The following is a 27944-nucleotide window of genomic DNA, read 5'->3' as shown; positions in this document are numbered from 1 at the left end:
GATCTTCCGTAATTACACTGGCACCACTCCCCACCTCTTCCTCCGCTACATTGATGACTGCATTGGCGCCACCTCATGCTCCCGCGGGGAGGTTGAGCAATTCATCAACTTCACCAACACATTCCACCCTGACCTTAAATTTACCTGGACCATCTCTGACACCTCCCTCCCTTTCCTGGACCTCTCCATCTCCATTAATGACGACCGACTTGACACTGACATTTTTTACAAACTCACTGACTCTCACAGCTACCAGGATTACACCTCTTCCCACCCTACCTCTTGCAAAAATGCGAGGCATGTAAGACAGAGGGGATGTTTTAGGGAATGGTGTTATGGGGAGGGGGGGAGCCTTTTAATCAAAAATAAGCCCTACGAATCATTGATAGTTTGGTGCAGCTGAGAATAGAGTAAAAGATGCTTACAAACATTATTTATTTGATGCAGATCAGAAACATTGGAACTTTGAGAAATTAAGCAGCAGTATGGTGAAACTGATTGTTTGATAGCTGCAGAAATTGTGTTAGTAATCAGATGCTTCAGGGCAGACCGGGTGCAGTTTCAGGAATCCTGGGGAGGTCGGTCTTTGGAGAAGTGATTGAATTATCAAGATGTGAGCATTTGTTGAGGTTGTCTAAATCTGAGGCTGTTACAAAACTATGTCTTCAGGCTTGTAGAATTATAGTCCATTGTGATGGAGACAGTCTTAATGAGATTTAGTGGCTCACTGATGCCAGAGAGAGATCTATTTTAATCACACTGGCCATTCAAATAAACGTCTGTCAATGTTCAACTCAAGTTTTACTGTTAACTCATATTTACCTCATGTTAATCCTGAAAGTTAGAATCTAAATATTTAGGATAGAACTAGAGAAGAGGTTTCTCCTGGCTGGTGAATATGAACCAGGGGCCATAATCTCAGGATAGGAATGAGGCCATTTAAAACAGAGATTGCAAGAAATCTCTTGATTTCAAGGGTGGTGAATCTTCGGAATTTGGGGGCAGGGCAAAGAGGATGAAGGGAGAAATGAATAGATTGGAGATCAATTGCATCAACGGATATGGAGATTGTGGGGAAGAGAGTGGTGAAGCAGTTGCAATAGGCTGAATGCCTACTCCTACTCCCACACTGTTTAGCATCATTATCTTGCCTGCTCAGTATACATGTTTGCTCTGTATTACTTATGTTTATTTTGTTAAAGTGCATATACATATCTTTGTTTTTGGTGTTACAGTTCAACCCCAGGATCCTGACACTTATTTTCTTTTCTTTTAGTTATTTCAAACATTCTGTTCTTCAAAGAATTGTGACCATAATATCAGCATATTGAAAACCCAACTCGTCCAGGGTTCCCATAACTCGGATCATTGTACAATGTACAAAATTCGATGGGGCCAATTCCTTCAAGCATTTAGTGATGATCCAGATGGTGAGAGTGACTGTCTTTGATACCTAAGCATAATTTGACTGCACATGGCATCAAATAGGCCTTGTAAAACTTAAACGAGAACTAGGCAGAGAAGAGACAGGTGCAAGAGACCCCGGGAGAAGTACCTGTCAGGAACAAGTTGAAGCTTTTGAAAACAGTAGAGACTGATGGCACTGCCAGTCCGCGAGGCGGCCAGGCCTGTCAATCAAACGTTGGTGCAGAGGCAGAGTGGAAGAGTCTTACATCGCACAGAGGTATTAGGAGACTTCATCGTGAGAGGAACTGACCGGGGTTTTTGTGGCAGTAGACGGGATTTAAGGATGGTGTGTTGCCTTCCTGGTGCCAGGGTGAAAGACATTGCGGACAGAGTGCGGGAAATCCTCAAGGATGAAGGTGAAGAGCGAGAGGTGGTGGTACATGTCGGCACAAATGATGTCGGGAAGAAGAGGAGGAACATACTACAGCGGGACTTCAGAGAACCAGGACGCAGGCTGAAAAGCAGGACGTCCAAGGTGGTTATCTCTGGTTTGCTTCCAGTTCCTCAGGCTGGTGAGGCCAGAAACAGGGAGATAATGGACTTGAACGTGTGGCTGGGGAACTGGTGCAGGAAGCAAGGATTTAAGTTCTTCGATCACTGGGGTATATTTTGTGGTAAGCATAAATTCTACAAGAGAGACGGTTTGCACCTTGATAGGTTAGGGATCAGCATTCTGGCAGGCAGGTTTTCTACTGCAACACCGCTACATTTAAACTAAGTAGCGGGGAGGAGGGGACAAACTGGATGTTTAAAAAGGAAATTGAAGGGAAAGTTAGAACAAGAGAAGTCAACTGTATCAATGAGGCAGAAAACTCGGAAAGGGATCATGCTGTAAGGTTGAGTGAAATAGGGGTTGATGGGAAGGGTGAGAGCAGTAACAAATTAAAAATACTATATATGAATGCACGAAGCATTAGACATAAGATGGATGAGCTTGAGGCTCTTTTGGAAATTGGCAGATATGATATTGTGGGGATAACTGAGACGTGGCTTCAAGTGGACAGGGCCTGGGAAATGAATATTCAAGGCTACACGTGCTATCGTAAGGACAGACTGATGGGCAGAGGGGGTGGGGTGGCCTTGTAGAGTCAGTGTGGATAGAGCTGCGAAATACTAAGGGTGAAAAGACCCTCTTGGGAGACATTCAAGCCCCCAAACAATAGTCTGGATGTCAGATATAAGTTGAATCAGGAGCTGAAATTGGCCTGTCACAAAGATGTTACTACAGTTGTTATGGGGGATTTTAACATGCAGTAGACTGGGAGAATCAGGATGGTATTGGACCTCAAGAAAGGGACTTTGTGGAGTGCCTCTGAGATGGATTCTTAGAGCAGCTGGTGCTGGAGCCAACCAGGGAGAAGGCAATTCTGTATCTGGTATTGTGTAATGAACCAGAATTGGTCAGAGACCTTGAAGTGAAGGAGCCATTGGGAAATAGTGACCATAATACATTAAGTTTCAATCTACAATTTGAGAGGGAGAGGGTACAATCGAAGTGACAATATTTCTGTTGAATAAAGGGAACTATGGAGCTATGAGGGAGGAGCTGGCCAAAGTTCAATGGTGCAATACCTTAGCAGGGATGACCGTGGAGGAACAATGGTGGATATTTCTGTGTATAATGCAGAAGTTGTAGGATACGTTCATTCCTAAAAGGAAGAAAGATCCTAGGAGGAGGGATGGGTGGCCGTGGCTGATGAGGGAAGTTAAGAAACATATAGACTTAAAAGAGGAAAAGTATGACATAGCAAAGATAAGTGGGAAAACTGAGGACTGGAAAGCTTTTAAAGAGCAACAAAGGATTACGAAGAAGGAAATACGCAGAGGAAAGATGAGGTATGAAGGTAAACTGGCCAATAATATAAAGGAGGATAGTAAAGCTTTTTTAAGTATGTGCAAGGCAAAAAAATGGTTAGGACCAAAATTGGGCCCTTGAAGACAGAAACAGGGGAATATATTACGGGGCACAAAGAAATGGCAGAAGAATTAAATGGGTGCTTCAGATCTGTGTTCACTGGGGAAGACACAAGCATCTCCCTGAGGTAACAGTGGCTGAAGGACCTGAACTTAAGGGAATCTATATTTGCCAGGAATTAGTGTTGGAGAGACCATTAGGTCTGAAGGTTGATAAATCCCTGGGGCCTGATGGTCTACATCCCAGGGTACTGAAGGAGGTGGCTCGGGAAATCGTGTATGCGTTTTCCAGAGTTCGATAGATTCGGGGTCGGTTCCTGAGGATTGGAGGGTGGCTAATGTTATACCACTTTTTAAGAAAGGGGGGAGAGAGAAAGCAGGAAATTATAGACCAGTTAGTCTGACCTCAGTGGTGGGAAAGATGCTGAAGTCTATTATAAAGGATAAAATTACAGCACATCTGGATATAGTAACAGGATAGGACAGAGTCAGCATGGGTTTATGAAGGGGAAATCATGCTTGACTAATCTTCTTCAATTTTTTGAGGATGTAACTCTGAAGATGAATGAGGGAGATCCAGTAGATGTAGTGTACCTGGACTTTCAGAAAGTTTTTGATAAAGTCCCACACAGGAGGTTAGTGAGTAAAATTAGGGCGCATGGTATTGGGGGCAAAGTACTAGATTGGATTGAAAATTGGTTGGCTAATAGGAAACAAAGGGTAGTGATAAATGGCTCCATTTCGGAATGGCAGGCAGTGACCAGTGGGGTATTGCAGGGATCCGTGCCGGGATCACAGCTTTTTACAATATATGTTAATGATATAGAAGATGGTATCAGCAATAACATTAGCAAATTTGCTGATGATACTAAGCTGGGTGGCAGGGTGAAATGTGATGAGGATGATAGGAGATTACAGGGTGACGTGGACAAGTTGGGAGAGTGGGCAGATGCATGGCAGATGCAGTTTAATGTGGATAAATGTATGGTTATCCACTTTGGTGGTAAGAACAGGAAGGCATATTACTACCTCAATGGAGTCAATTTAGGTAAAGGGGCAGTACAGAGAGATCTGGGTGTTCTTGTACACCAGTCAATGAAGGCAAGCATTCAGGTACAGCAGGTAGTGAAGAAGTCTAATAGCATGCTGGCCTTCATAACAAGTGGAATTGAATATAGAAGCAAAGAGGTGCTTCTGCAGCTGTACAGGGCCCTGGTGAGACTGGAACACTGTGTGCAGTTCTGGTCTCCAAATTTGAGGAAAGACATTCTGGCTGTTGAGAGAGTGCAGCGGAGGTTCACGAGGTCAATTCTTGGAATGGCGGGATTACCTTACACTGAAAGACTGAAGCGACTGGGCTTGTATACCCTTGAGTTTAGAAGACTGAGAGGGGATCTGATTGAGACATAAGATTATGAAAGGATTGTACACTCTGGCAGCAGGAAACATGTTTCCGTTGATGGGTGAGTGCCGAACCAGAGGACACAGCTTAAAAATACTGGGTAGACCATTTAGGACAGAGGTGAGGAGAAACTTCTTCACCCAGAGAGTGGTGGCTGTGTGGAATGCTCTGCCCCAGAGGGCAGTGGAGGCCCAGTCTCTGGATCATTTAAGAAAGAGTTGGATAGAGCTTTCAAAGATAGTGGAATCAAGGGTTATGGAGATAAGGCAGGAAGAGGATACTAATTAGGAATGATCAGCCATGATCATATTGAATGGCGGTGCAGGCTCGAAGGGCTGAATGGCCTACTCCTGCACCTATTGTCTATTGTCTAATTGTCTAGGTAACAAAAAACTCTCTACTGGCTGGAGTTATAGTCATCTTCCTTTGTACTGGTATGAGGAGAGATGGAGTAAATTTGGTCTATTCTCCCAGGGATGCAGTCTGGTGTGGCAACTGCTCTGCCCAGGACCGTAAGAAACTAAAGAAGTTTGTGTAAACAGCGCAGAGCATCCTGGAAGCCAGCCTTCCCATCCATGGATTCCATTGACATTTCTCATTGCCATGGAAAAGTTGTCATCCCACCTCGGTAATGCACTCCTACAACCTCTTCTGTCAAGCAGAAGATACAGAAGTTTGAACACATCAACCAAAAGGTTGAAGAACAGCTTCTTCTCTGCCACTATTAGACTGACAAATAGACTCTCTAAATTCAAATAATGTTGATCCTGTTAATGTTGATCTTGCTTCACACACCTCCTGTGCAATGTAACCTGTACGCCTCACTCTGTCTAAGCACCCTATGGTCTCTATGTCCTTGCTTACTATGATCTGCCCGTACTGCTCACAAAGTGTTTCACTGTACTTAGGTAAACGTGACAACAAAATCAAATCAATGGAATTTATTCGAGTTAAATGGTGATCTCATTTAAAGAAACCAGATTTTGAAGGGGTTTAACAGAAAGGGTTTAATCTAGAACATAAGGCACAGTCTCAGAATAAATAGCGGATCAGTTAGGACTGAAATGAAATACAGTGCAGGAGAATCTCAGCAGGTCTGGCAGCATCTATAGAGAGAGAAGAACAGAGTTAATGTTTGGAGTCCAATGACACTTCTTTGGAACCCAGGGTTCTGGAGAAGTCATATTGGACTTGAAACTTCGACTGTGTTTCTCTTTCTACAGAGATGGTGCCAGATCTGTGGAGTTTCTCCAGAACTGTTTTTATTTCAGCCTCTTCAGTAGTTTGTTTTCACTTGTTTAACTGAGCTGAGAAATTTTAATCAAAAATTTATAAATTTTTATGATTCTCTGCTCACAAAGGGTTATAAATGTTTCATTATTAAATATATTTAAGATGAAGATAGGCAGAGTTTTGAACTCAGGAAATCTAGGTATATGGGGAGCTGCTGGGGAAATGCAGTTGAGGCCAAAGATGAGTTTTGATCATATTGAATGGACAAGTGGGCTCAAGCAGCTAAGTAGTCAGTTACATAGATCATAGAACAGTACAGCATAGTACAGGCCCTTCAGCCCTTGATGTCAGGCTAGCCTTTTATCTTATTCTAAGATCAGACTAACCTATGTCCCCATCATTGTACTATCTTCCATGTGCCTATCCAAGAATTGCTTAAATGTCCCTAATGTATCTGACTGTACTACCACTGTTGGCAGTGCATTCCACGCACCCACCACTCTCTGAGTAAAGAACCTACCTCTGACATTCCCCCAAAACCTTCCCCAATCACCTTAAAATTATGTTCCCTGTGATAGACATATCCACTCTGGGAAAAAGTCTCTGGCTATCCATTCTACCTCTGCCTCTCATCATTTTGTACATCTCTATCAAGCCACCTCTCATCTTTCTTCACTCCAATGATAAAAGCCCTAGCTTCCTCAACCTTTCTTCATAAGACATGCCCTCCAGTCCAGGCAGCATCTTGGTAAATCTCCTCTGCACCCTCTCTAAAGTTTCCATATCCTTCTTATAATGAGATGACCAGAAGTGAACACAATATTCAAGTGTGGTCTAACCAGGACTTTATAGAGCTACAGAATAACCTTACGGCTCGTAAACTCAATTCCCCTGCAAATGAAAGCAAACACACCATGTGTCTTCTTAACAACCCTATCAACTTGGATGGTAACTTTGATAGATCTATGGATGTGGACCCCAAGATCCCTCTGTTCTTTTCACACTTTTAACCCTGTAATCTGCATTCAAATTCAACCTTCCAAAGTGAATGACTTCACGCTTTTCCAGGTTGAACTCCACCTGCCACTTATCAGCCCAGATCTGCATCCTGTCAATGCCCTGTTGCAACCAATAACAACCCTCCACACTATCCATAATTTCACCAACCTTCTTGTCATTGGAAAAATTACTAACCCACCCTTCCATTTCCTCATCCAAATCATTTATGAAGATCATAAAGAGCAGAGGTCCCAGAACCGATCTCTGTGGAACACCACTGGTCACTAAGCTCCAAGCTGAATCTACCATCTACCTTCGCCCTCTGTGTTCTATGGGCCAGCCAATTCCATATCCAGACAGCCAAATTTCCCTGTAGCCCATGCCTTCTTACTTTCTGAATGAGCCTACCATGGGAACCTTCTCGAATGCCTGCTAAAATCCATGCACACCACATCTACTGCTCTACCTACATTAACGTGTTTTGTCACATCCTCAAAGAATTCAATAAGGTTTGAGAGGCATGACCTGCCCCTCACAAAGCCATGTTGACTATCACTAATCAAACTATGATTTTTCAAATAATCCTGTCTCTCAGAATCCTCTCCAATACTTTGCCCACCACTTACGTAAGACTGACTGGTCTGTGATTCCCAGGATTATTCCTACTCTCTTTCTTGAAGAAGGAAATAACATTTGCTACCCTCCAATCATCTGGCACTACTCTAGTGGACAGTGAGGACTCAAAGATTATCATTAAAGGCCCAGTAATTTCTTCCCTCACCTCCTGTAGTAACTGAGGGTATATCCCGTCTGGCCCAGAGGACCTACCTATCTTTATGTCTTCCAAAAAAAAAGAGTTCTGCTCTTAAAGTTGGGAGTCAATTATCTCTGCTCCAACACATCATTGCAAAAGTTCCTCAAGATAGAGTTCGAGACCAAACCATGTTTAACAACTTCATCAGTGACCTTCCCTCCACTGGAAGGTCAGATGTGGTCAATTCCATTTGCAACTCTCACACAATGAATTTATGCCTTCTTGCTTACCGTCTGTCAAAGCAAATCCTATTTCAGAAGATTTTGTGTCTTTTTGACAGTTACTGGACAGGAACCTGTGATACAAGAGGCTAACAAAAAAGTGCAAATCTAACAAATGGTGCCACTGTAAAATGCAGCCAAGTACCCTTTTGCAACTGGCTCATTCTAAGTAGTCACAATTTTAGAAATAATTGCTTTCTGTACAGAAAGTGAGTTCAATGCTGATCAACAAGATCACAACAAAAAGAGAACAAGCTTTGAACAAGTTAGATTTGAAGCAATAGAAGAGTGCATTATCTGGTACACAGGCTCTGCTTCACTTTCCTCTCAGTCATCCAAAAAGAGGGTGGACTCGTGTAGCTAAAGCTAGCCACACTATATTGCAAAGCTACTGTTTCAATGTTATATATAATCCTAAAGTAAAGCTTTTGCTGCCTGATAGTTAGAAGGTGTGATATATAATCTGCCACTTTGTCAAATGCAGGGCCTTAGAATTTAAACAGAAATCTGACAAAGTCCAAAATTACGTTGTCAGTTTCATGGAGATGGATCTAAAGTGTTAGAAAGCTTACTAGTATTCCATGCTATGCAGTGATGTATCTATTTGCCCCAGGGTTATCTCCCTTAGCCACTATTATCTATTGCAAATGATCAGAAATGGGCTTTTGAGCTTATCTCGGATGCCAAATAAAAATATTCTTAGTAAATAAACATAGCTACTGTCACAAACCACTAATGTGCTTATGCAAATTCATGTTGTGCTTTTCAAAGCTCTTTCATGGACAGTTATGTTTCCTCAATGAAGCTTTTAAAAAGTACAAGGACATACCAGTGAAATTCTATTAAAGTTGCAGATTTAAAACCACTGAATCTGTTTTAGTTGAATTAGATAAGATTTCACTATTTCACTTATTATAGATGGCGGAATGAAAGATATTGTATACAGGTCACCTTTCATAAAAGGTGGTCATTCCACTAGAGGCTGACACATCCAATGATCAATAATTAGTTTGTCAGCTTTCAAACCCAGATGGAGACAGGATTGTTCAAATAAGTTGGTGATATGAATTTTGAAGAAGTTACAAGTGCTGAAAAGTAAAATAACTGACATCATAATGATAGCTGAATATAAATTTTCTGAAGGCTTTTGATGGGGGAGAAAATAATTTTTGTTTGAACAAAATGCTTACTTTGGCCAAGGAAGTCAATAACTTTATACAATGAAAATGTCCTCATCCATTCTGGAGAGTTGGCAAGAATAAAGTTATCAGTTTTAGCTCTTCCATTTATGTTAGTTGCTAATATTGCAGCTTAGATTTGTGTTTCCTTTTTAATGGAGAGGTGGTTGCATGGGGTAGACTGTCAACAGAATAAGAGACAAGAGAATGAAATGGCTGTGCGTGGCAGGGACTATGAACGAGTGATTTGCAAAAGGTAGGGAAATGTGTTAGCTTGAACTGAAACTACTGAGCTCTGCTTGGTTGTCTTTAGTGTTTCAAGAAGCATTTTGTGCCTTCTTTAAAAGTGCTAGAAAACCTTTAGGTTCTTTATTGACCTTCAATCTAAAATAGTAGTCAACTAACTCATTCAGTTAAGAGTCATGAAATTCTGTAACCTTAAAGGGACATGTATCTATATTATAGAATATTTATGTATTCAACTCACTGCCTTATATATCTTTTTACAATGAATGAAACTGAAAATCACAGTTTCTCTAGTGAACTATTGATCAACAATAATATTCTTGCATCTGGACAAGAATGTTGAAAACTTATATGCTTCTGATTGACATGGTTTAATGTTCCTCTTCATATAAAGTCATTAACAGCCACAGTTTTTATTAGATAAAATCATTATCACTGCACTCCTTTTCTAGTTTGTCCTCACACTATATTTTAGATAAAATGGGAATCACAACTCTTCTACATACAACTTCTTTCGGCTGGAGGTGGACTGGTTCAAGTTTTAAACAATATCTGTTCATTTAATCAGTGTCTGCGCAGGCATGTTCCCCAGGTCACACAAACAACCTTATGGCATCCATTGTCACAGACTTTCCCTGTCTTTCTGGATTATTAACATTTCAATTACAAATATCTTTCTGCAGACTATATTCCCAAATCCATACGCACCAGTTGAAATCAATGCAAAGCTACCATGCTCCCCAAAGGAGCAAGTGATGATGTTTGCTCAAATTTCCCAATCCTGGCAATTCCATTCACATTCTCTGTCCCCATTTTACCACAATGGTAATTTTGAAAGAAGATAGGCTAGTGCATCTGAGCTCCCTGCAGCAGAACTGACATGAAAACTGGCATCCGGAACATTCTAACCTCCTGTCTTGGCTCCAATGTTGCCCTCAGTAAGTCATAGATAAAGTGTCCCAAACTAATCTTGATGTGGCTGCAGTCTCTGAATTGGTGCTTATCAGCGTGAGATACATTGATGCAGCTTTATCAAGCAGGCAGGTTGACCCTCACTGAAATGGCAAATACATGCCCTGAAAGTATACGGAGAAAAAAATTTGTTTGCGACTAGTACAGGCAGATCGTAGTATGCAAGGTCATACAGAGTGAGGCATACAGGTTACACTACGCAGGAGGTGCATGAAGCATGATCAACATGAACAAGACAAACATTATTTAAGTTGGAGAGTTCTTTTGTCAGTCTATAACAGCAAGGAAGAAGCTGTTCTTGAATCTATTGGTGCATGTGTTCAAGCTTCTGTATCTCCTACCTGATGAAAGAGATTGTACAAGAGCATTACCAGTATGGGAGGAGTCTTTGATGATGTTGACAACCTTTCTGTGGTAACAAGAAGTGAAAATGGACTCCCTGGATGGGAGATTGGTTTCCTTGATGGTCTGCACTGTGCACACAACTTTTTGTAGTTTCTTATGGTAGACCAGTTGCCATACCAGACTGTTATACACCCGGACAGTATGCTTTTTCTGGTGCATCTGTACAGGTTAGTGGGAGTCCTTATGGACATGTCGAACTTCCTAAGCCACCAAGACAGAGGGGCATTGTTATGCTTTCTTGACCATGGCATCGATGTGGGAAGTTCAGGACAAGCTGTTGGTTATCATTGTATCTAGGAACTTGACACTCTCAATCTCCACTGTTGATGTAGATGGGGACACATTTTCCTTTCTTTCTGAAGTCAAACATCAGTTCTTTTGTTTTGCTGACATTGACAGAGAGGTTATCATCATTGCACCACCACACCAAGCCCTCTAACTCCTTTCTGTATTCTGACTCACTATTGTTTGATACCCATCCTACCATGTCGTCAGCAAACTTGTAGATGGCATGCGATCAGAATGTGGCCACACAGTCGTGAATGTACAGGGATAAAAGGCTCTAAAGCACTTGCAGTTTACCAATGTAGTGTTTACTGGACTGAGTCAGTAGTTAACCTATGGTGGGTCACGCTGTAAGAGGATGGAAGTGAGAGTTGCAATTGTGATGAGGGTATGAATCTGAGAAGGAAGTGAGATAAAGTGTGAAGTGGCTACATAAGAATGGAAGGAGGTGGACAAGAAATTCTGGTGGAATTTTGCATTGAGTATAAGGGAACATGATTGGTCTTGCCACTGGTAGGCATGAGTGGGGCTATTATTAGCAATGGGTGAGGGGGGTGGGGTGGGGTGAGGTGATCTTTGTCCTCCCTTCAATTACCTGGTGACCTCTCAGTACTTGCTGTACTATATAGCTCTGCTTCCTTGTTTTCTGACCCCTGAATGCACATTCCCTTTAAGAGATGCTGACTGTCTTTAATGGGTGTCAGAGATGTCCAATATTTGGTCTCCCCACTAGAAAAACCACAAAGTTATCGTGTGGGTAGTGCTATACAGAACAACCTGAGGTATCTGAACATCAAATTATCTGAATTTCAGATTATCCAAAGAAGATCTTAAGGTCCTGTAAATGCTTGCTTTGTTGACGATCAGATCAAATATCCAAACAATCAGTTATCTGAACAAAATACTCCCCACCTGTCTTGTTCAGATAATCGAGGTTGTTCCGTATAGCAGAAATAATTTATGATGCTTAGGAAAACACTAACTCTCATATGGGATGCACTGCCTACTGCTGCTGGGTGTGATTGATCTTCTAGATTTTATGTCTGCTTCCCCACATTGTTACAATGGTCAACATGATGCTTCGTCGGTGTTGGTGTTGCATTTTTGTTAATGTAAATGCCAATGATTTTAATAAACTGAAACTTATCTTCAATGATTTTACTGGGGCTTTATGAGGACCACTCTCTCACCTAAGGAATGTCAGACCTGAACAACCCAACATGAAACAAAGCTACCCCGCAGCCATTACATGATCCAGATAGCCTAAAGAGATCTTTCATTTTGTGACACTATTCTATTCTCAAAATGTTAAAAGGTTGTCTATTCCCATACATGGTTCATATTTAGTCAGTCCAATGTGTACCTTGCTGAGTCAGATGCTTTTTCCATTGCCTTCCCTTGGTTATTCAGTAAAGCTCTTAAATATTTAAAAAAGGCAGCAAGCTAAATTCCACCAGCAGTGGGGTGAGAGCAGCAAAGCACTGCTAAAATCTAATACTCATTGTGTTCAGACTCTTACTACAATTCAAAATGTTTCATTTCTAGCATTTTCTGGTTGTTTAATATTTCCAACATTATTTTTTTCCCCATTTGGATTCTGAATTTAACATCAAATTTCAGAACAACCAGGTGAGAAACTTAATAAATGGTATCAATTACAGTTGGAGTCAAATTAATAAACAGGCTCAGCATGAGGGATTGCCAGTGTTTTCTCTCAGGCTCCAGTGAGTATATATTATAATAGGATAATAACTGTAATGAAGGATATTTATATGCTGGAAGCTCTAAATGGCCAAAAATTGTTATGAAAGTATATGTCATCTATGTAAAAATAATTACCTTTGATCTAAATAACATTGGCTGAGTAAGAACAGAGGTGAATGTGTGTAAATGTGAAGGAGAACAAACTGGAATTTGACTCAAGGAATAAAGGAAAATAGAGTTTTGGAAAACAAAAGCATGACTGTAAATGAAATTCGGACAACATAGGGCAAAGCTGAATTAGGAAAAATGAAAAGAAGCTGTATATGTAAGTTATCAGGAAATGTATGTGTATTCACTGGAAGGGGTTTAACAGATTTCAGTCAAAGCTTTATTACTAATTCGTTATGCAAAAAGGTGAATATTGTTGCATTTTTTTCTTTGACATGAACATACCAATCATACACAAAGATTGGTGGAACAATGTGGATTTTTAACTTAGATGCAATCTTATTTTCAAATACATTCACTGGGAGCTCAGTATAGTACATTCTGATTTCTAATAGTGTTTCTCAGGCTGACTGAAAATCATGGGATTATTGGATCACATCCTTTGGAGGTACACTATGAATGGCAGCAATTTAAAATACACCTCCCTAAAGCTGCATACACAGCACATCAAGACACATGCAAATTTAGTCCATTGATACAAAGATCTCAAAATTATAATAAAGCTGCTTGGCGAATCTCTACTTTTATTCTGAAATATTCAGGATTGACAAGATTAGAAAGAACAGAATGGTGAGAAACAAAATCAATTGGAAACTGTGACAATCTTCTCTTAAAATATGTGAAATGTAATGGTAAACAGTAACATATGTTTTTCAATTTGCTAACTATGTCAAATATAAATCATTAGCCAATAGAGACCAATTTTGTATCAAGATATTATCCTGTTGTGATATTTAGGTAGATAAAATCTTGTTGTCAAATATTAACCACTGAGTTGTGCATGGTAATGGTTTTGGAGTAGCTAATATTCATGCTAAATTGACCTCAGCGCGAAGAGATAATTGTATATAGAGTACAGGCAGTTGTGTTTGATATTAACCTTCATAGGGAGCATATGTTTTTTCTACCACTCCCAAGAGTTCTTAGTAATTATGCCTGAGTAGTAATGTAAATTGAATTTATTGCTATCATGCAATAGTTGACTAAGTTAAGTTCCTCTTCTGTTAAGACTGGCCAATGACAGACAGACCTAGACAGAAGAGGATTGGTGACAACAGACTAACACAACCTTTTGCTTTTTGCCACATACTGGCAGAGGTACTAGTGGCAGCAATTAGCTCAAATATCACACTCTTCAATAACTCATGCCCATCAGGTGGTTCATGAGAAAATTTGTTGTTTTTTAGTTGCACCAACAAAATCAAATTATGGTAAGAAAGATGGTGCATACGAATGCTTTGATTGGACAGATTATCATGAGGACCAGACTGAACTGTATACAATGGTATTATGGAACAGAGCTTCCAGGAAACTTGAGTCAAAATAACAGGCTAAATATGACCATAGTGTCAATTTTACATACAAGAACATTAAAATTGAGTTTCAATTGCCTTGCAGCAGCCTTTAAACTATGTTTAAGATTCTTTGATCTGTTGTACTAATACAGTAAAAAACCTCTGACTAAATGCCCTCACGAGGTGAGGGTGGAATCGGTGACTTAACTCCAAGCAAAAGAACTGCTCATCTTAATTTCCTGACTTCACACTGATGCTCTGCAGAGGCAGAGATTAAAGCTAAACATTTAAAGGGACCAAAAATCCTATTCATACAGCTTTATACTGATGTTGCTTTTTTTTATGCTGATACTTGTAGATTAATTTCTATATTTTTAAATGATTGCTAGAATATTTGCAAGTGCTTCCACAATTGCCGTAACTTATGTGCAATGATTGCTTCAAAATTTTAAGTTGTTTTTTGAGCAATGAAAATTAATGGAGGGACATGATTGTTGTTTATTCATGCATTTTTTTGCACTCCATATGCTGCAGTGACTAGCAGAAATTTTGTTGAAAGTACTGATGGGCAGGAGAAATAAAAACCCGCATGAATTTTAGTATATCATAGCATTCATGCAGATCCAGCAAATTGTGATCTTACTTGAGTTTGGTACATGGTCAGTGTGGTTTGTTTTCTTTTCCAATTGTGGCTTTTAGGTCATTTCAAATCATTTTTAATACGTATTGAATAATAAAATTAGTTATTCTGTACTATATAGGCAGAGTGGAAGATAAATACATGTCTAATGATCTGTCAATGCAATTACCTATTACATTATACGGGCTTGAGAACTGTTGTTATGGTAACACGGAAGAAATGCTATTTGTATAATGCTAGGTAAAGCAACTCAGTGCATATTTAAATCATACATTAGTGTGCATATATTGAACTCTAATCATACAGGAAAAATATATCAACTGTGTGTTAACCAACAAGTTCAGGAGCAATGCCACAAATAATTATAAATTACATTGACAATACCAAATCTCACAAACTGCATGTTATCCATTGTTTGAAATTATGGCCGAAGTGCTCTTTATACAAATTATTCACTATCACAATCCTTTGTTTTGATTGCATTTTAAAATGAATGTAGTTAATTTTGCTTGTCTACAAATAAAACACTATTGCTCAACTAATTTGGTTTTAAATAGTTTGAACTTCGAAGGATGATTAGTATGTTCTTTGGATAACTAGTGGTCAGTATTTAAGATTTGCAAATACTTGAACGAATCATGGCCCATCGTGCATTTCTTAAAGATGCAGGTATCGGACAAACTGACAAGTTTTTGGAGGAGCAATCATCTACCGAAGTACAGAGAATGATTGGTGTGAAAATAGATTTTCAATTTGCTTTTTTGATGTAAAATGGGTAATGCCTGATTCCATTAGTTACATTCAGCAGGTCATTCACAATGCTAGTTTAAACCTGAATGGAAAATCAAAACCAACACTTCTTCAGAAAATATTCAAATCCCACAAGAATGTTTTTTTCCGAAACAAAACATTGGATGTACAGGAAAAGAAGAATTGCAACAGAGTGGATAGAAACCTCGCAAACAGACTGAGTGTTCGACATTTTAGTATCTGTCAGAGGAGGAGTGGACGAGAAAATAGCCAGGTCAGTGTTAGTGCCATCCTTTGTTCTGGACTCATCAGGATGGGGTAGAACATTATCGAAGGAATTAACCTTGAAACCTGTTGATGGTACAAAGTTAGAGATTTAGCAAACAATGCGGACTGTTAAATTCTCCAGAAAGTAATGGACAGACTGACTGACTTAGCAACCAATTTGTTGAACAGAATCAAAGAATATTGGTAGCTCAGAAGGCTATTTGTATCATTCTGCCCATGTGGGACTCAATAAGAATAATTCAGCTGGTTCCATTCCCATCGCTTTCTTATAGCACCCCGCCCCCATATTAATGTTTTCTCCTCCAGGTGTTTATGCATTCTGCCTTTACAGCTGAGATTGATTCTACCTTCACCGTACTCTCTGGTAACTTTGAGTTCTGAACCAGTCACTGAATTCTTTGAAAAGTCTTTGAGTCCCCATTAATTATTTTGTCAGTCATCATCATCTGGCATCCTCTTGTTCTTAATCATTCCACCAATGGGAACTACCTACCTACTTGGTCTAAACCTGAAAATTTTGAACACCTTTGTCAGAAGTTTTTCAACTTTCTCTTCTCCAAGGAGACCAGCTCCAACTGTCCATTTAATTGAAGTTCCTCAGCTCTGGAATCAATCACTCATTAATCTTTTCTGCACTATCTAAAGCAATCACATCCCCACTAAAGTGCAGTGCCCGGCATTGGGCACCACACTCCAATCGAGAGCACTGCTTCATAAAGCTTAATCAAAACTTCTTTCTTTTTGTATTCGATGCCTGTATACAGAAAACTCCAGGATACGTATGCCTCATTAAGTGCTTTGTCAACATCTCCTACCCCATTGAATGATTTATGCACATACACCCTCAGGTCCTTGTTTCGAATTGTACTATTATTTTATACTGCCTTTCATCATCTTTGCTACCAGAATGTATCACTTCACAGTATTGTGCTGGCATCATTTCATAGCCCTCAGTCATAAGCTCAATCACAGGCATTTCAACAAACTAAATAACCCTAACTCTTTTGGCTGTAAGCTTATAATTGATGGTTTGTGATGAAGTATTTTCCTCATTTGTATCCTCCCTTTACTTTCTCTAAAATGTCATCATTTGCAAAAACAAACACTATGTATAATCACCCAAATGCAGATACATGAAGATATTATAGATGCAAATTATAGTGCATTTTTGCAGTTATGCACATATAAAAATACTTTTATTTTTCCTGTAACTACCTCTCAATTTGTTTGCCTGTAATGGGAGACAAATACTAGCAACTTGCTCTCTTAATCTGTCACCTTTAATAGGAAGCCGAAATGGTGTAAATATGCATGGACTTTCCCATCACAAAGTGCATCTTTCACTTTAACTGGCATCTACCTTGCAAACTTATCTAAATTACTCTATGGACTACTGATTTCATCTGAATTACAAACTGGTTCCATTTTAAACTCTTTAAATCATGATTGAAAATCTTGAGAGAACACTAAAGTTGAAAATAAATGAAGTTATAAAATGAACAAAACAGAAATATTGAATTGATCTTGCAGCAAGAGGGTTAAATTCACCAAAATCATATTACTGAATATTTCTACCGGCAAGTGAGAATAAGTGGATAATTACTGCATGAAACGAAAGACACTCGTTATTATGTCATATTTTTCACCATATTCTGGACAAAAAGTTTTGAACTGAATTTTCCTCAGAGACTAAACAATGCAGAATCTGTCATCTTGTCTATAATAGACAATATATAATACCCATTTTGTTGTAAAGTTGATTCCTCCAGTCTGGCTGTGAATAGAATTCAAAAATTGAAACAAGTATGGCCAGTGAGATTGAAAGCTAGCATTGGATGTTCTATTTTGTAGAACATCAATTGTACTTCTATATCAAGTGAGTTTAATAATAACTGCATTTTGTAAGTTTACCTTGCTCTAAGATAAGGTCACTGTTCTATGAAACCTTGAGTCACTAAATGATTGTACAGTCTGCCTTCAAAGACTGCAAAAGATAAGCAAATGATATGTAAATTATTCAACGTGACAAGGAAATGTTATAGTACCAGCTCTGGGACTCTATTATAAATGCAGATGTAGCTCAACTCTCAAAAGTACAACCACTTATGGGACTTACTAACAGTGGCATCCACGACCAATGAAAAATGTGGATGTCGCCAAATGCATTTTCTGTAATTTAGGACACCTTTTGAGAATGCAGCTGAAAACCACTTGGCTTCCATAGTTTTGACAATGATGAAGGATTTAAGATCCAATAATTAAATAGCACTCTTTCTGTGAAACCTGAATGAAGACAGTATGCCAGTCTAAGATTGCTGAGCAGATGGGATGGAAAAAATGGGATGGAGGCAGGAGAGACAGCATCTATATCTGTTAAAAGAATCTCAAACTGCCAGGAATGGGTGAGAGTGATTCTGAGCAGCATGAGGAGATGAAAAACCATTTCAGCTGTGAAAGTACAAGAAGTATAATGATACTTGCATGTGTAAAACAACACCAAGGAATTAATGCCAATTCATACATATTTGGTAGCCCCAGTGGAAGCTGTTAGCATTTTAACATGCAACTGCAAGCCATTGCAAGAATTAGAGTCAGACAGAATGGAAACAGACCCTTTGGTCAAACTCAGCAATGCCGACCAAACATCCTAATCTGACCTAGTTCCACTTGCCAGCATTTAGCCCATATCTCTCTAAACCCTTTCTGTACATATACCCATTCAGATTCCTTTTAAGTATTGTTATTGTACCCACCTCCGCCACTTGCTCTGGCCGCTCATTCCATTTACATACCACCCTCTGTGAGAAAAGATTACTCCACAGGTCCTTCTTAAATCTTCCTCCAATCACCTTCAACCTATGCCCGCTAGTATCGGACTCCCCAACCTAGGAAAAAGATCTTGGCTATTCCCCCTATCCAATTCTCAGATTTAAAAACAATTCCCAGATCTTGGATACAGCATTCTGCAAGACCAAGTCCATGCACGAGCAGAGATTTGTACTGAAAGAGTTTAAAAATAATAATTTAGTAAAAAAAACTTGCAGAACAATATTTTTAGCATACAGTTGGAAACTTTTGGCTGCAATAACTCACATGGACACGACACTGTTAGTTAAACAATACATTGGAACATTTGTCTCGGAGCCAACGTTTTGCAAGATAGCAAAGGAAAAGGATGACGATGCCCATAGTCTAAACAAGGAATTGTTTATTCCTAGATTCCCTGAGCCTTGAAAGAAGCTGTTGAAATACCAAGGGCATTGGACAAGTGAGAGAGATTGATACCGGCTAAAGCGAGGACTGCAGATGCTGGAAACCAGAGTCTAGATTAAAGTGGTGCTGGAAAAGTACAACAGGTCAGGCAGCATCCGAGGAGCAGGAAATTCGACGTTTCAGGCAAAAACCCTTCATCAGGAATGGAGGCAGGGAGCCTTCAAGGAGGAGAGATAAAGTAGGGGTGGGTGGGGCTGGGAGAAGATAGCAAAGAGTACAATCAGTGAAAGGGGATGGGGATGGAGGTGATAGGTCAGAGGGGAGGGTGGGGGAAGGTAGCAAAGAGTACAATGGTGGATGGAGTTGGGGATGAAGGTGATAGGTCAGGGGACGGTGAATCAGATAGGTGGGAGGGGAGATTGGCAACTAGGACCCTTATTGATTGATATACTCTAGTCAGACAGGATCTATTGCGTGAGGACGAATTGTAGGCTATAGTGCGATCAGACCTGATAGTGCAATCATTACAATTAGATAGGCATACCTCTGTAGTGATAGGTTAATTCCAGTTATATTTTATGTGTGACGTAAACCCAATCAATAGCAATGATTCAATTTAGATAACTGGTATATCTTAATTGGTATATGTTAATTTCTTGTGGCTGAATTCAAGAGTAACCGCTGTTCTCTGTCTCCAGCATTTAAGTTTTACATATTCTCGAGTCCCTGGCTGTAGCTAAGTAATTTTAACTCAAAAAATCTCTATCTGGTCACTCTCTGCAGATAAGGGTTAGAGGACAGTGCAGCTAATATCAGACCTTGGATATTCCCACAAGATGTACAAAGTTTTAGAAAGCTAGGTCACAGAGCTTATTGACATAGTCTTTAATTTTGCTTTCAATAATCAATGACTGTTCAATGATCCAGCTCTTGTGCTATTACCACAGGAGGTAGGTGAAAACATAGCATTCACTATTATCACATCTCAGAAATGGACAGCAACATTGTTCCAGGATTTATGAGTGATGTTGAAGATTGCCTAATCAACTAAAAATTATTGAACTGATGTGGATTTCCACTTTCATGATTTTAGTCTCACTGCAAAAGCCTTTAAAACAAACCTTTCATCTTGCCATACAAGTTATAATTCGATTTTTAATGAGGTAATAAATTCATGATTACCACTGAGAAACCACACTGGTCTTGAAAGAATAACTTTATATTTGTGGAAAATCAAATTTCTCCATTGAGAGAAGAAATAATAAACTTCTGCTTTTTAAAAGTTTGTTTGATCCTTTAGCATCTACCTTAACCCAATGTTCTCCTTCCATTAATTTAAACATTACAGACAGCAAAATCTAAGTGAAATGATTGTTGTTTTTGCTTCCTGGTTTGCTTCCTGTGAGAATACTTCAATGTGATTGGCTGTTTGTCCTGCTCGAAGACATTCTTTTTGCCTGATGCCTGGAGACTTAGTGCTGATTTCAAACACACCTTGGGAAAAGTGAACCCAGCTCCAATTATGAATGTTTGTAGTCAGCTTCGTTTGAACTCAGCAACAAGCCCCACTGCTCTGTCACTGAATGAGCTGGATTTCACAATGTGCTTACTATATTAAGAATGTTATTTTTAGGTGAGCAACCCAACTTGACAAACCAAAAGATTTTAACTTTCAAAATCAAAACAAAAATTGATGATGTGAATGTTTAACCTTTCATTTTGCAAATTGCAGATTTAGAAATATTGTGAAATTGTTTTGGGTTCATTGATTACTTTTTAGCAGATAAAAAATTAGCTTGATTCTTACGAAGTATCATAAATGGGTCTTCTTCATGAGAACATAGAGTGGATCTTTTGAGACCATAATCACATGACCAACTGACTTCTAGTTCATTATGAATATGCTCAGTAAAGGAGAAACTGTGAAAGTCAATGTCTATAGTGATAGGTGCTCCAAGCAAGTATTTGTTCAAAAGTCTACAAATTCAACATAATTATTTTTCAAAAGTTACCTTTGAGTTCTCCAATTTGAGATCGCTCAGAGGGGAAGTGTCAACTGGAAGGGGATAGAGGTAGAATTTCTGTTTCAATTTACACTTGTCAGATCTGCATAATCTGGCTGGATATTGTTGAACCACAGTAAAGGACAAGAGTTTCAATAAAAGTGAGTTGTCTCACAAATCATGATTTTTTAATGTTGGCTGAAAGGTCACTGCACCCAAAGCCAATTGGCCGATGGACTGAAATAAAGAAGATGAACATTTTTGCCATTGACAACCATTCAAGAAACATCAAGTTACACTAATATTTTCTTGTGTGCATCGGCACCCATAGTTACGTGATTCCAGTGATCCATAATCATTACACCAGCAAATAGATGAATTAGGATAAGTCACTGTAATTGGATTATACTGCATCTACATTACAGCAATAGTTAAATCATTATGAACTCATTAGAGTCTGCAGTTTTCCCTTAGGTCATTTATTTTGGTTTAAATTCAGATGTTAAGTAGACAACTTGATAGCTACTCCATTGCTCCAATAATAGAAAATGGAGAGGTGGTGAAGGGGAAGGATGAGTAGAGTAGCTTTATTTGTTGTGTCTACCATTTACAGCTGTTATAATAAACTTGACAGTGTTCCTCCAGGATCAACGTGCTACATGAACACACAGACTACATTGGACCAACGTGCTACATGAACACACAGACTACACACAGTCATACACAGGGCAGCATAAAGTGCATAGAAAAGTGCAAAACATGCAAGACAGCACAGCAATTCCTGACAGGACAAAACAACAGGTACACTGGTGGACAAATTATAATGTAACAATGATTGATAATTAAAAAAACATTATTTTAGCAACAATTGTGAAACTTAAAAGGGTTCAGAAAAGATTTACAAGAATGTTGCCAGGATTTGAGCTATAGGGTGAGGCTGAACAGGCTGGGACTGTTTTCCCTGGAGCGTTGGAGGCTGAGGGGTGACATTATAGAGGTTTACAAAATCATGAGGGGCATTGGTAGGGTAAATAGGCAAAGTCTTTTCCCTGGGTGGGGAATACAGAACTAGAGGGCATAGGTTTAGGGTGATAGGGGAAAGATATAAAAGAGACCTAAGGGGCAACTTTATCACACAGAGGGTGGTACATGTATGGAATGAGCTGCCAGAGGATGTGGTGGAGGCTAGCACAATTGCAACATTTAAGAGGCATCTGGATGGGTATATGAATAGGAAGGGTTTGGAAGGATGTGGGCCAGGTGCTGGCAGGTGGGACTAGATTGGGTTGGGATATCTGGTCCACATGGATGGGTTGGACTAAAGGGCCTGTTTCCATGCTCTACATCTCTATGACTCTATGACTCTATAATTCAAATAACCATCCAAAAATTACAATGGAAGTGTGTAATCACAGTGGCTCAGTGGTTAGCACTGCTGCCTCACAGTTCCAAGGACCCAGATTCAAACCCTGCCTTTGGTGACTGTCTGTGTGGAGTTTGCACATTCTCCCCGTGTCTGCGTGGGGGTGCTCCGGTTTCCTCCCACAATCCAGGTGAATTGGTCACTTGAAATTGCCCATAGTCAGGGGGGAATATGAGGAATGGGTCTGGGTGGGCTCCTCTTCAGAGGGTCGGTATGGACTTGTTGGGCCGAAGGTTCTGTTTCCATACTATAGGGAACCTAATCTAAAAATTGTTAAGAAGCCTGATGGCTTGGGGAAATAAATTATTGCACAGTCTGGCCATAAGAGACAAAATGCTCTGGTATCTTCTTAAAGGACTTAAAGATACTTAAAGGAAGAGAAAGGAATCCCAGGGAAGTGGAGATGATCAACCCAAATGCGACGTATGTGACCACTGGAGGAATATTCATGTTACTTATAGTTAGTTCATTCGAGTGTCTGGAAAAATTGGAGGAGCTGATTGTGTACCATCTATGCTTCAACCCTGTAACGTGCAGCTCTGATTTATAGCAACACCATTGAAGGCCTTGAGGAGCAATCAGGACATGCAGCATATCGAAAATGAAGCGGACAACAGCTTTCCAGGGTATGGTCTGAATCTCATCAGCTTGGCAAATGCAAGGACTAACATCCAACAAATGACTGTTTGGTATAGCTAATGGCTTTATCATATTTAAAACTGTACTAAAAAAGGGCCATTCTATTTTAAGCCTATCATCAGCTTCGCCACGCCAATGGGGTAATCGGCAGAATTCATGTGACACTGAAGTTTATCCTTATCCCTGAAGACTTGCAGATTATCTTGAAAAGCCAAGGATTCCCCTGTAATATTCAGGTTGTATGAGATCCCAACCTGTACATCCTGTGTCTCGATGCAATGCAGTGCAGTGTCAGCCCTTGAAGGTTTCATTGTAAGAAACAACTTTGGAGCCAACATGTTCAGGGAGGCTGATGTATATGTCTGGTGGTTGGCTAATAGACATAAGGTATACTCATGCAGCCATGAGTCATGACGCCAGTTTGGACAGTACACATGCAGACAGAACATGAACTCCCCCTTCCTTGTTCGTTATCTACCTGCAAACCTCCAGGTTCTTTGGGCTGCTCCCGCACAGCCAACCCATTTTCAACCATTTACTCTTCTTGTTCGCACCCTCGTAGCAATTATTTCACTCTCAGCTTATCACCAGCATTCACTTTGTTTGCCTAACCCTTTTTCAGTTTCTCTCTCTCTGGGCAACATTTCTATGTGCTCTTTTCTCCCCACCTGCAACCTCATTCAGCCATCAACATCAATACCATCCTTCCCCAACAAGTTTGAGCTCTGAAGAAGGGTCACTGGACTTGAAACATTAACTCTGCTTCTCTCTCTACAGGTACCTCCCAACCTGCTAAGTTTCTCCAGCACATTCTGTTTGTGAGACAGAAATTGAGTTCAGTGTGGTCTAAGCTTCTACCGGTAGGCAATGGAGAAAACTTGTTGGTGCTGATGAGTTGTAGCAGGTACTTTTTAAAATGTGGGGAAACTGCACTATTCCCCAGAGACAGAGACAATGACCAGGATTGTTTTGACTTGCTGTTCCATGTGCTATTTTGCGTCACATCGTCCAGTACACTGTACTGGAAAGGTGACCTTTCATGTAAGCAGCAAAATAATGCAGTGGATCTAATTACACAAGTTTTAGTTTTATTGAAGGTAATGAAAACCATGATACAGCCAACCAGATGTCTGCAATCAATATTAACACATAGTGCTACCTCCTTTAGCAGCTAACTAGTGTTCATTAACCTGATGCATTTTTAATGAACTGTCAATCTGAAAAGGACAAATATCCATGTTGCAAACTGTTAAACCATCTCATATTCTTCACAATACAAAATAGTTTAACACATCAAAAAGAATCATTGGATGTAGGACTTCAGAACATAATTTGTTCTTGACCTCTGCTCACGTATCATTAATTGTGATCCCACCCATCCCATCAGAGATGGGTCTTTGGTACTCAAATATGATGTGACAACTGTAAAAAACAGAGTGCAAAAACTAGGCTGGGTTTTTATTCCAACTTGCAAACACTTCCGAAATGATTACCCAAGGCTGACAGCCACTGTGGACTGCAGCATTCAGATTTATCTCTGCTATCAAAAGAAGTCATTACAGAAAATATCACCCAGTATAGGGGAGAAAAGTGCCTCGAGATATTGTGCTAATGTGCTGATTAATACTTGTCTTGCAAATGCGCAGACTGCTTTCAAATTTTGTCACTGACATAAATGTGGCAGGACTGCTGGAGGTAATATATGAGATAGTAGGGATGAAGATATTACTGTGAGCATTTATAAGACTCAAGGTATTACCAGAAGTGAACGGTGATTTTGGCTGCAGATGTAGCATTAATAATGATACAATGAAGAAAGGAAATGGGATACTGCAGAACGGTTAGAGTGGGAATGAGACACAAAAGTGATTGTTTTTTTGGAACTGCACTGAGAACTCTGATGTAGCAGAATTTCTAATAGAGATGGAAAAGGATTTTGTCTGCATTTAATTTGCAGACAGGCTGATTGATACTGACAGCAAATTAGATACCTGTTTCCACATAGTGCTGGGATATGTCTATGCCTAATTTCCCTCCACTCTACCTCAGTTGTTGATAAGCTTATCTCATTCATTCTCCAGCTCCCTCAATTCTATTCCAACAAAACTGCTGAACACATGAATTCCCTTAATGGTCCCTGTACTAGCTGACATTGTAAATAAGAGCTTATTGTCTCTTTCCCTTGCAGGTAGCTGCAATTGCTTCTCCCTTAAAAGGCACACCTTTGACTCTTCTTGTGCTGATAAGTTGCTCCATCTCTACACTTCTTTCCCTGTCAAAATTCCAATGTATTGTTATTTTAGAAATCCATGCCAATCTTCCCAGTAACTCTATTGGAATCTCTAATCACGTTTCTATTCATCCCTTTGAGAACTGTACTGAAACAACCTCAACCAAAGTCAGAAACAGTATTCTATGGTTATGATGCATTATCATTCTTAGATTTAGATGAAAAGACAGAGAACAATTTATCAAAGTTTGCCACTGATCTAAAGGAACCGAGTGGGTGACAAGATGGCAGATGGAGTATAATGCGATAAAGTGCGGTGCCAAAAAAATTGAAAACCAATTGATCAGGAAACCATAGGATAAGGAGAATCAGCAGGAAAATGAAATTGAGGCTAAGGATGAGCTCTAATCATATTTAGTGATTGAACTGGCCTGAGGGCCTAATATTCTATTTCAACTTCCATTTCGTGATTTTTAGATTAGATTACCTACAGTGTGGAAACAGACCCTTCAGCCTAAACCAACCCCCTGAAGAGTAATCCACCCAGATCCATTTCCCTCTGACGAATGCACTTAATACTATGGGCAATTTTGAATGGCCAAATCACCTAACCTGCACATCTTTGGACAGTGGGAGGAAACGAGAGCACCCAGAGGAAACCCACGTAGACACAAGGAGAACGTGCGAACTCCACACAGTCGCTCAAGGCTGGAATCGAACCTGGAACCTTGGCGCTGTGAGGCAGTAGTGCTAACCATTGTGCCACCATGATCTTCTACATAGTTGGTAATGTGCTTCTCCTCAATACCTCTCTGATGTTGTCTAACTTGGTGGGATTGTCTTCTCCTCTCTCCACTTTTACCTATCTGGTTTAAACCACAGCATGGTTACACGAGGCCCATCTTTCATCTGCAAAATCTGCTATTTCCCTGTGCAGTGCCCTCTTCCATTGATGCAGTCAGCTTCCACATGTGTCTTGATAATACCTTGCTATATCCTTCCACCATTACTCTCAACCCAGCTCCTCGCCTTCTGTTCAGTGAATGTTATCCCAATGCCCAGTCTTGGTCAACCAAGTTAAAAAAATCATACAACAGCAGGTTAAGGTCCAACAGGTTTATTTGGAAGCACTCAGTTTCAGAGTGCTGCTCCTTCCTCAGGTAGCTACGCTTCATAAGCTAGTACTTCCAAATAAACCTGTTGGACTATAACCTGGAATTGTGAGATTTTTAACTTGGTCCACCCCAGTCCTACACCAGCGCGTCCACATTTTGGGCATCCAATACATTTCACCCAGTAAACATTGGAAAAAAATCAAGATGATCATTTCTAACTCAAAACCACATACTCCATACTTCCACTTTCAACTTTATTACTCTCCAAGCCACTATTTATTCACAACCTCAGTGATGTAATTAATTTCGCAAAGCTGAGCTCCTTATACAGAGGAACCTCAATTATCTGAATATCAATTATCCGAATTTCGGATTATCTGAAGAAGATCTCAAGGTCCCAATAGAAACATTACATCAAAGAGGTGTTTCCACCACTGATCGCGTCTTTTGTTTACAATGATTAAAATGAAACCCAGCTTCGTGAAATGCTACCGAGAACAGTTCTAGACATAGATGATAGCCTAAGCACCGATTCCATATGACTAACCTGCCACCCTCTCTTTCTCTCTCACACTTTCCCCGGAGTTCTACACAGGGGTGTACCCTAAACCCCCACCTTCCTCAGATAATCTCTCCAACATTGTCCTGTACAGGGCAAAGATGGAACCTATCAACAAGTTGCAGCTAAGATTTTTGTATGGCTGTGTGCATATGTGCGTGTGTGTGTGTGTGTCTGTGTGTGCGTGTGTGTGTCTGTGTGTGTCTGTGTGAGTGTATGCGCGTGCATGTGTGTGTGTTGAAACTCACTCACCAAAGGCAGCAGCAGTCTTGCAGTCTTATTGCTGTTGGTGCCAAGTCTGGCTGCCCAGAGAGGGGGTGGGGGGACAGATGGGGGCTCACGGAAGCTGACTGGGATGGAGGCGCACGGGATATGGGGCAGCTGGGTCGGACAGGGGAGGGGCAGACAATGGGTGGGGCAGATGGTGGGGCGGGTTGGATGGGGTTGGGGCAGCGATTGGGGCAGATGGGGGGTGGGGCAGGGGCTCGCATGCAGTGTACTTAGCAAGTGCCCACTGTGTCAATCCCATTGAACTGATGGGAGGGGGGCAGACTTCAGCAATGCTGCAGGTCCCTTACACACAAATGTTTGTCCGCTCAGAAACAAAACCTGAGACACAGAGACAGAGCAAGGCAGGCAGAGCAAGGAAAAAAAGAAACTTCAGAAAACTCTGAGCCCCAGAGGAGAGGCATTGAATCAATTAACCGAATAATCAATTATC

The 27944-nt window shown here is 40.2% G+C and overlaps 1 protein-coding gene across 1 annotated transcript in view; it reads right to left on the bottom strand.

Moving 5' to 3' along the window:
- The window catches only part of LOC132826148 (phospholipid phosphatase 4-like), a 191597-nt gene extending 178209 nt beyond the window's left edge, over nt 1-13388 (bottom strand). Inside the window, exon 1 of the mRNA XM_060841794.1 lies at nt 13294-13388. Coding sequence (XP_060697777.1) covers nt 13294-13388 — 95 coding nt within the window. The remainder of the gene's footprint in view (nt 1-13293) is intronic.
- Between the last annotated feature and the right edge of the window lie 14556 nt (nt 13389-27944).

Source organism: Hemiscyllium ocellatum, chromosome 22, assembly GCF_020745735.1.
Source record: "Hemiscyllium ocellatum isolate sHemOce1 chromosome 22, sHemOce1.pat.X.cur, whole genome shotgun sequence".
NCBI classification, from domain to species: Eukaryota; Metazoa; Chordata; class Chondrichthyes; order Orectolobiformes; family Hemiscylliidae; genus Hemiscyllium; species Hemiscyllium ocellatum.
Note: the sequence above shows the minus strand (reverse complement) of the source record. Positions and strands in the feature narration are given on the sequence as shown.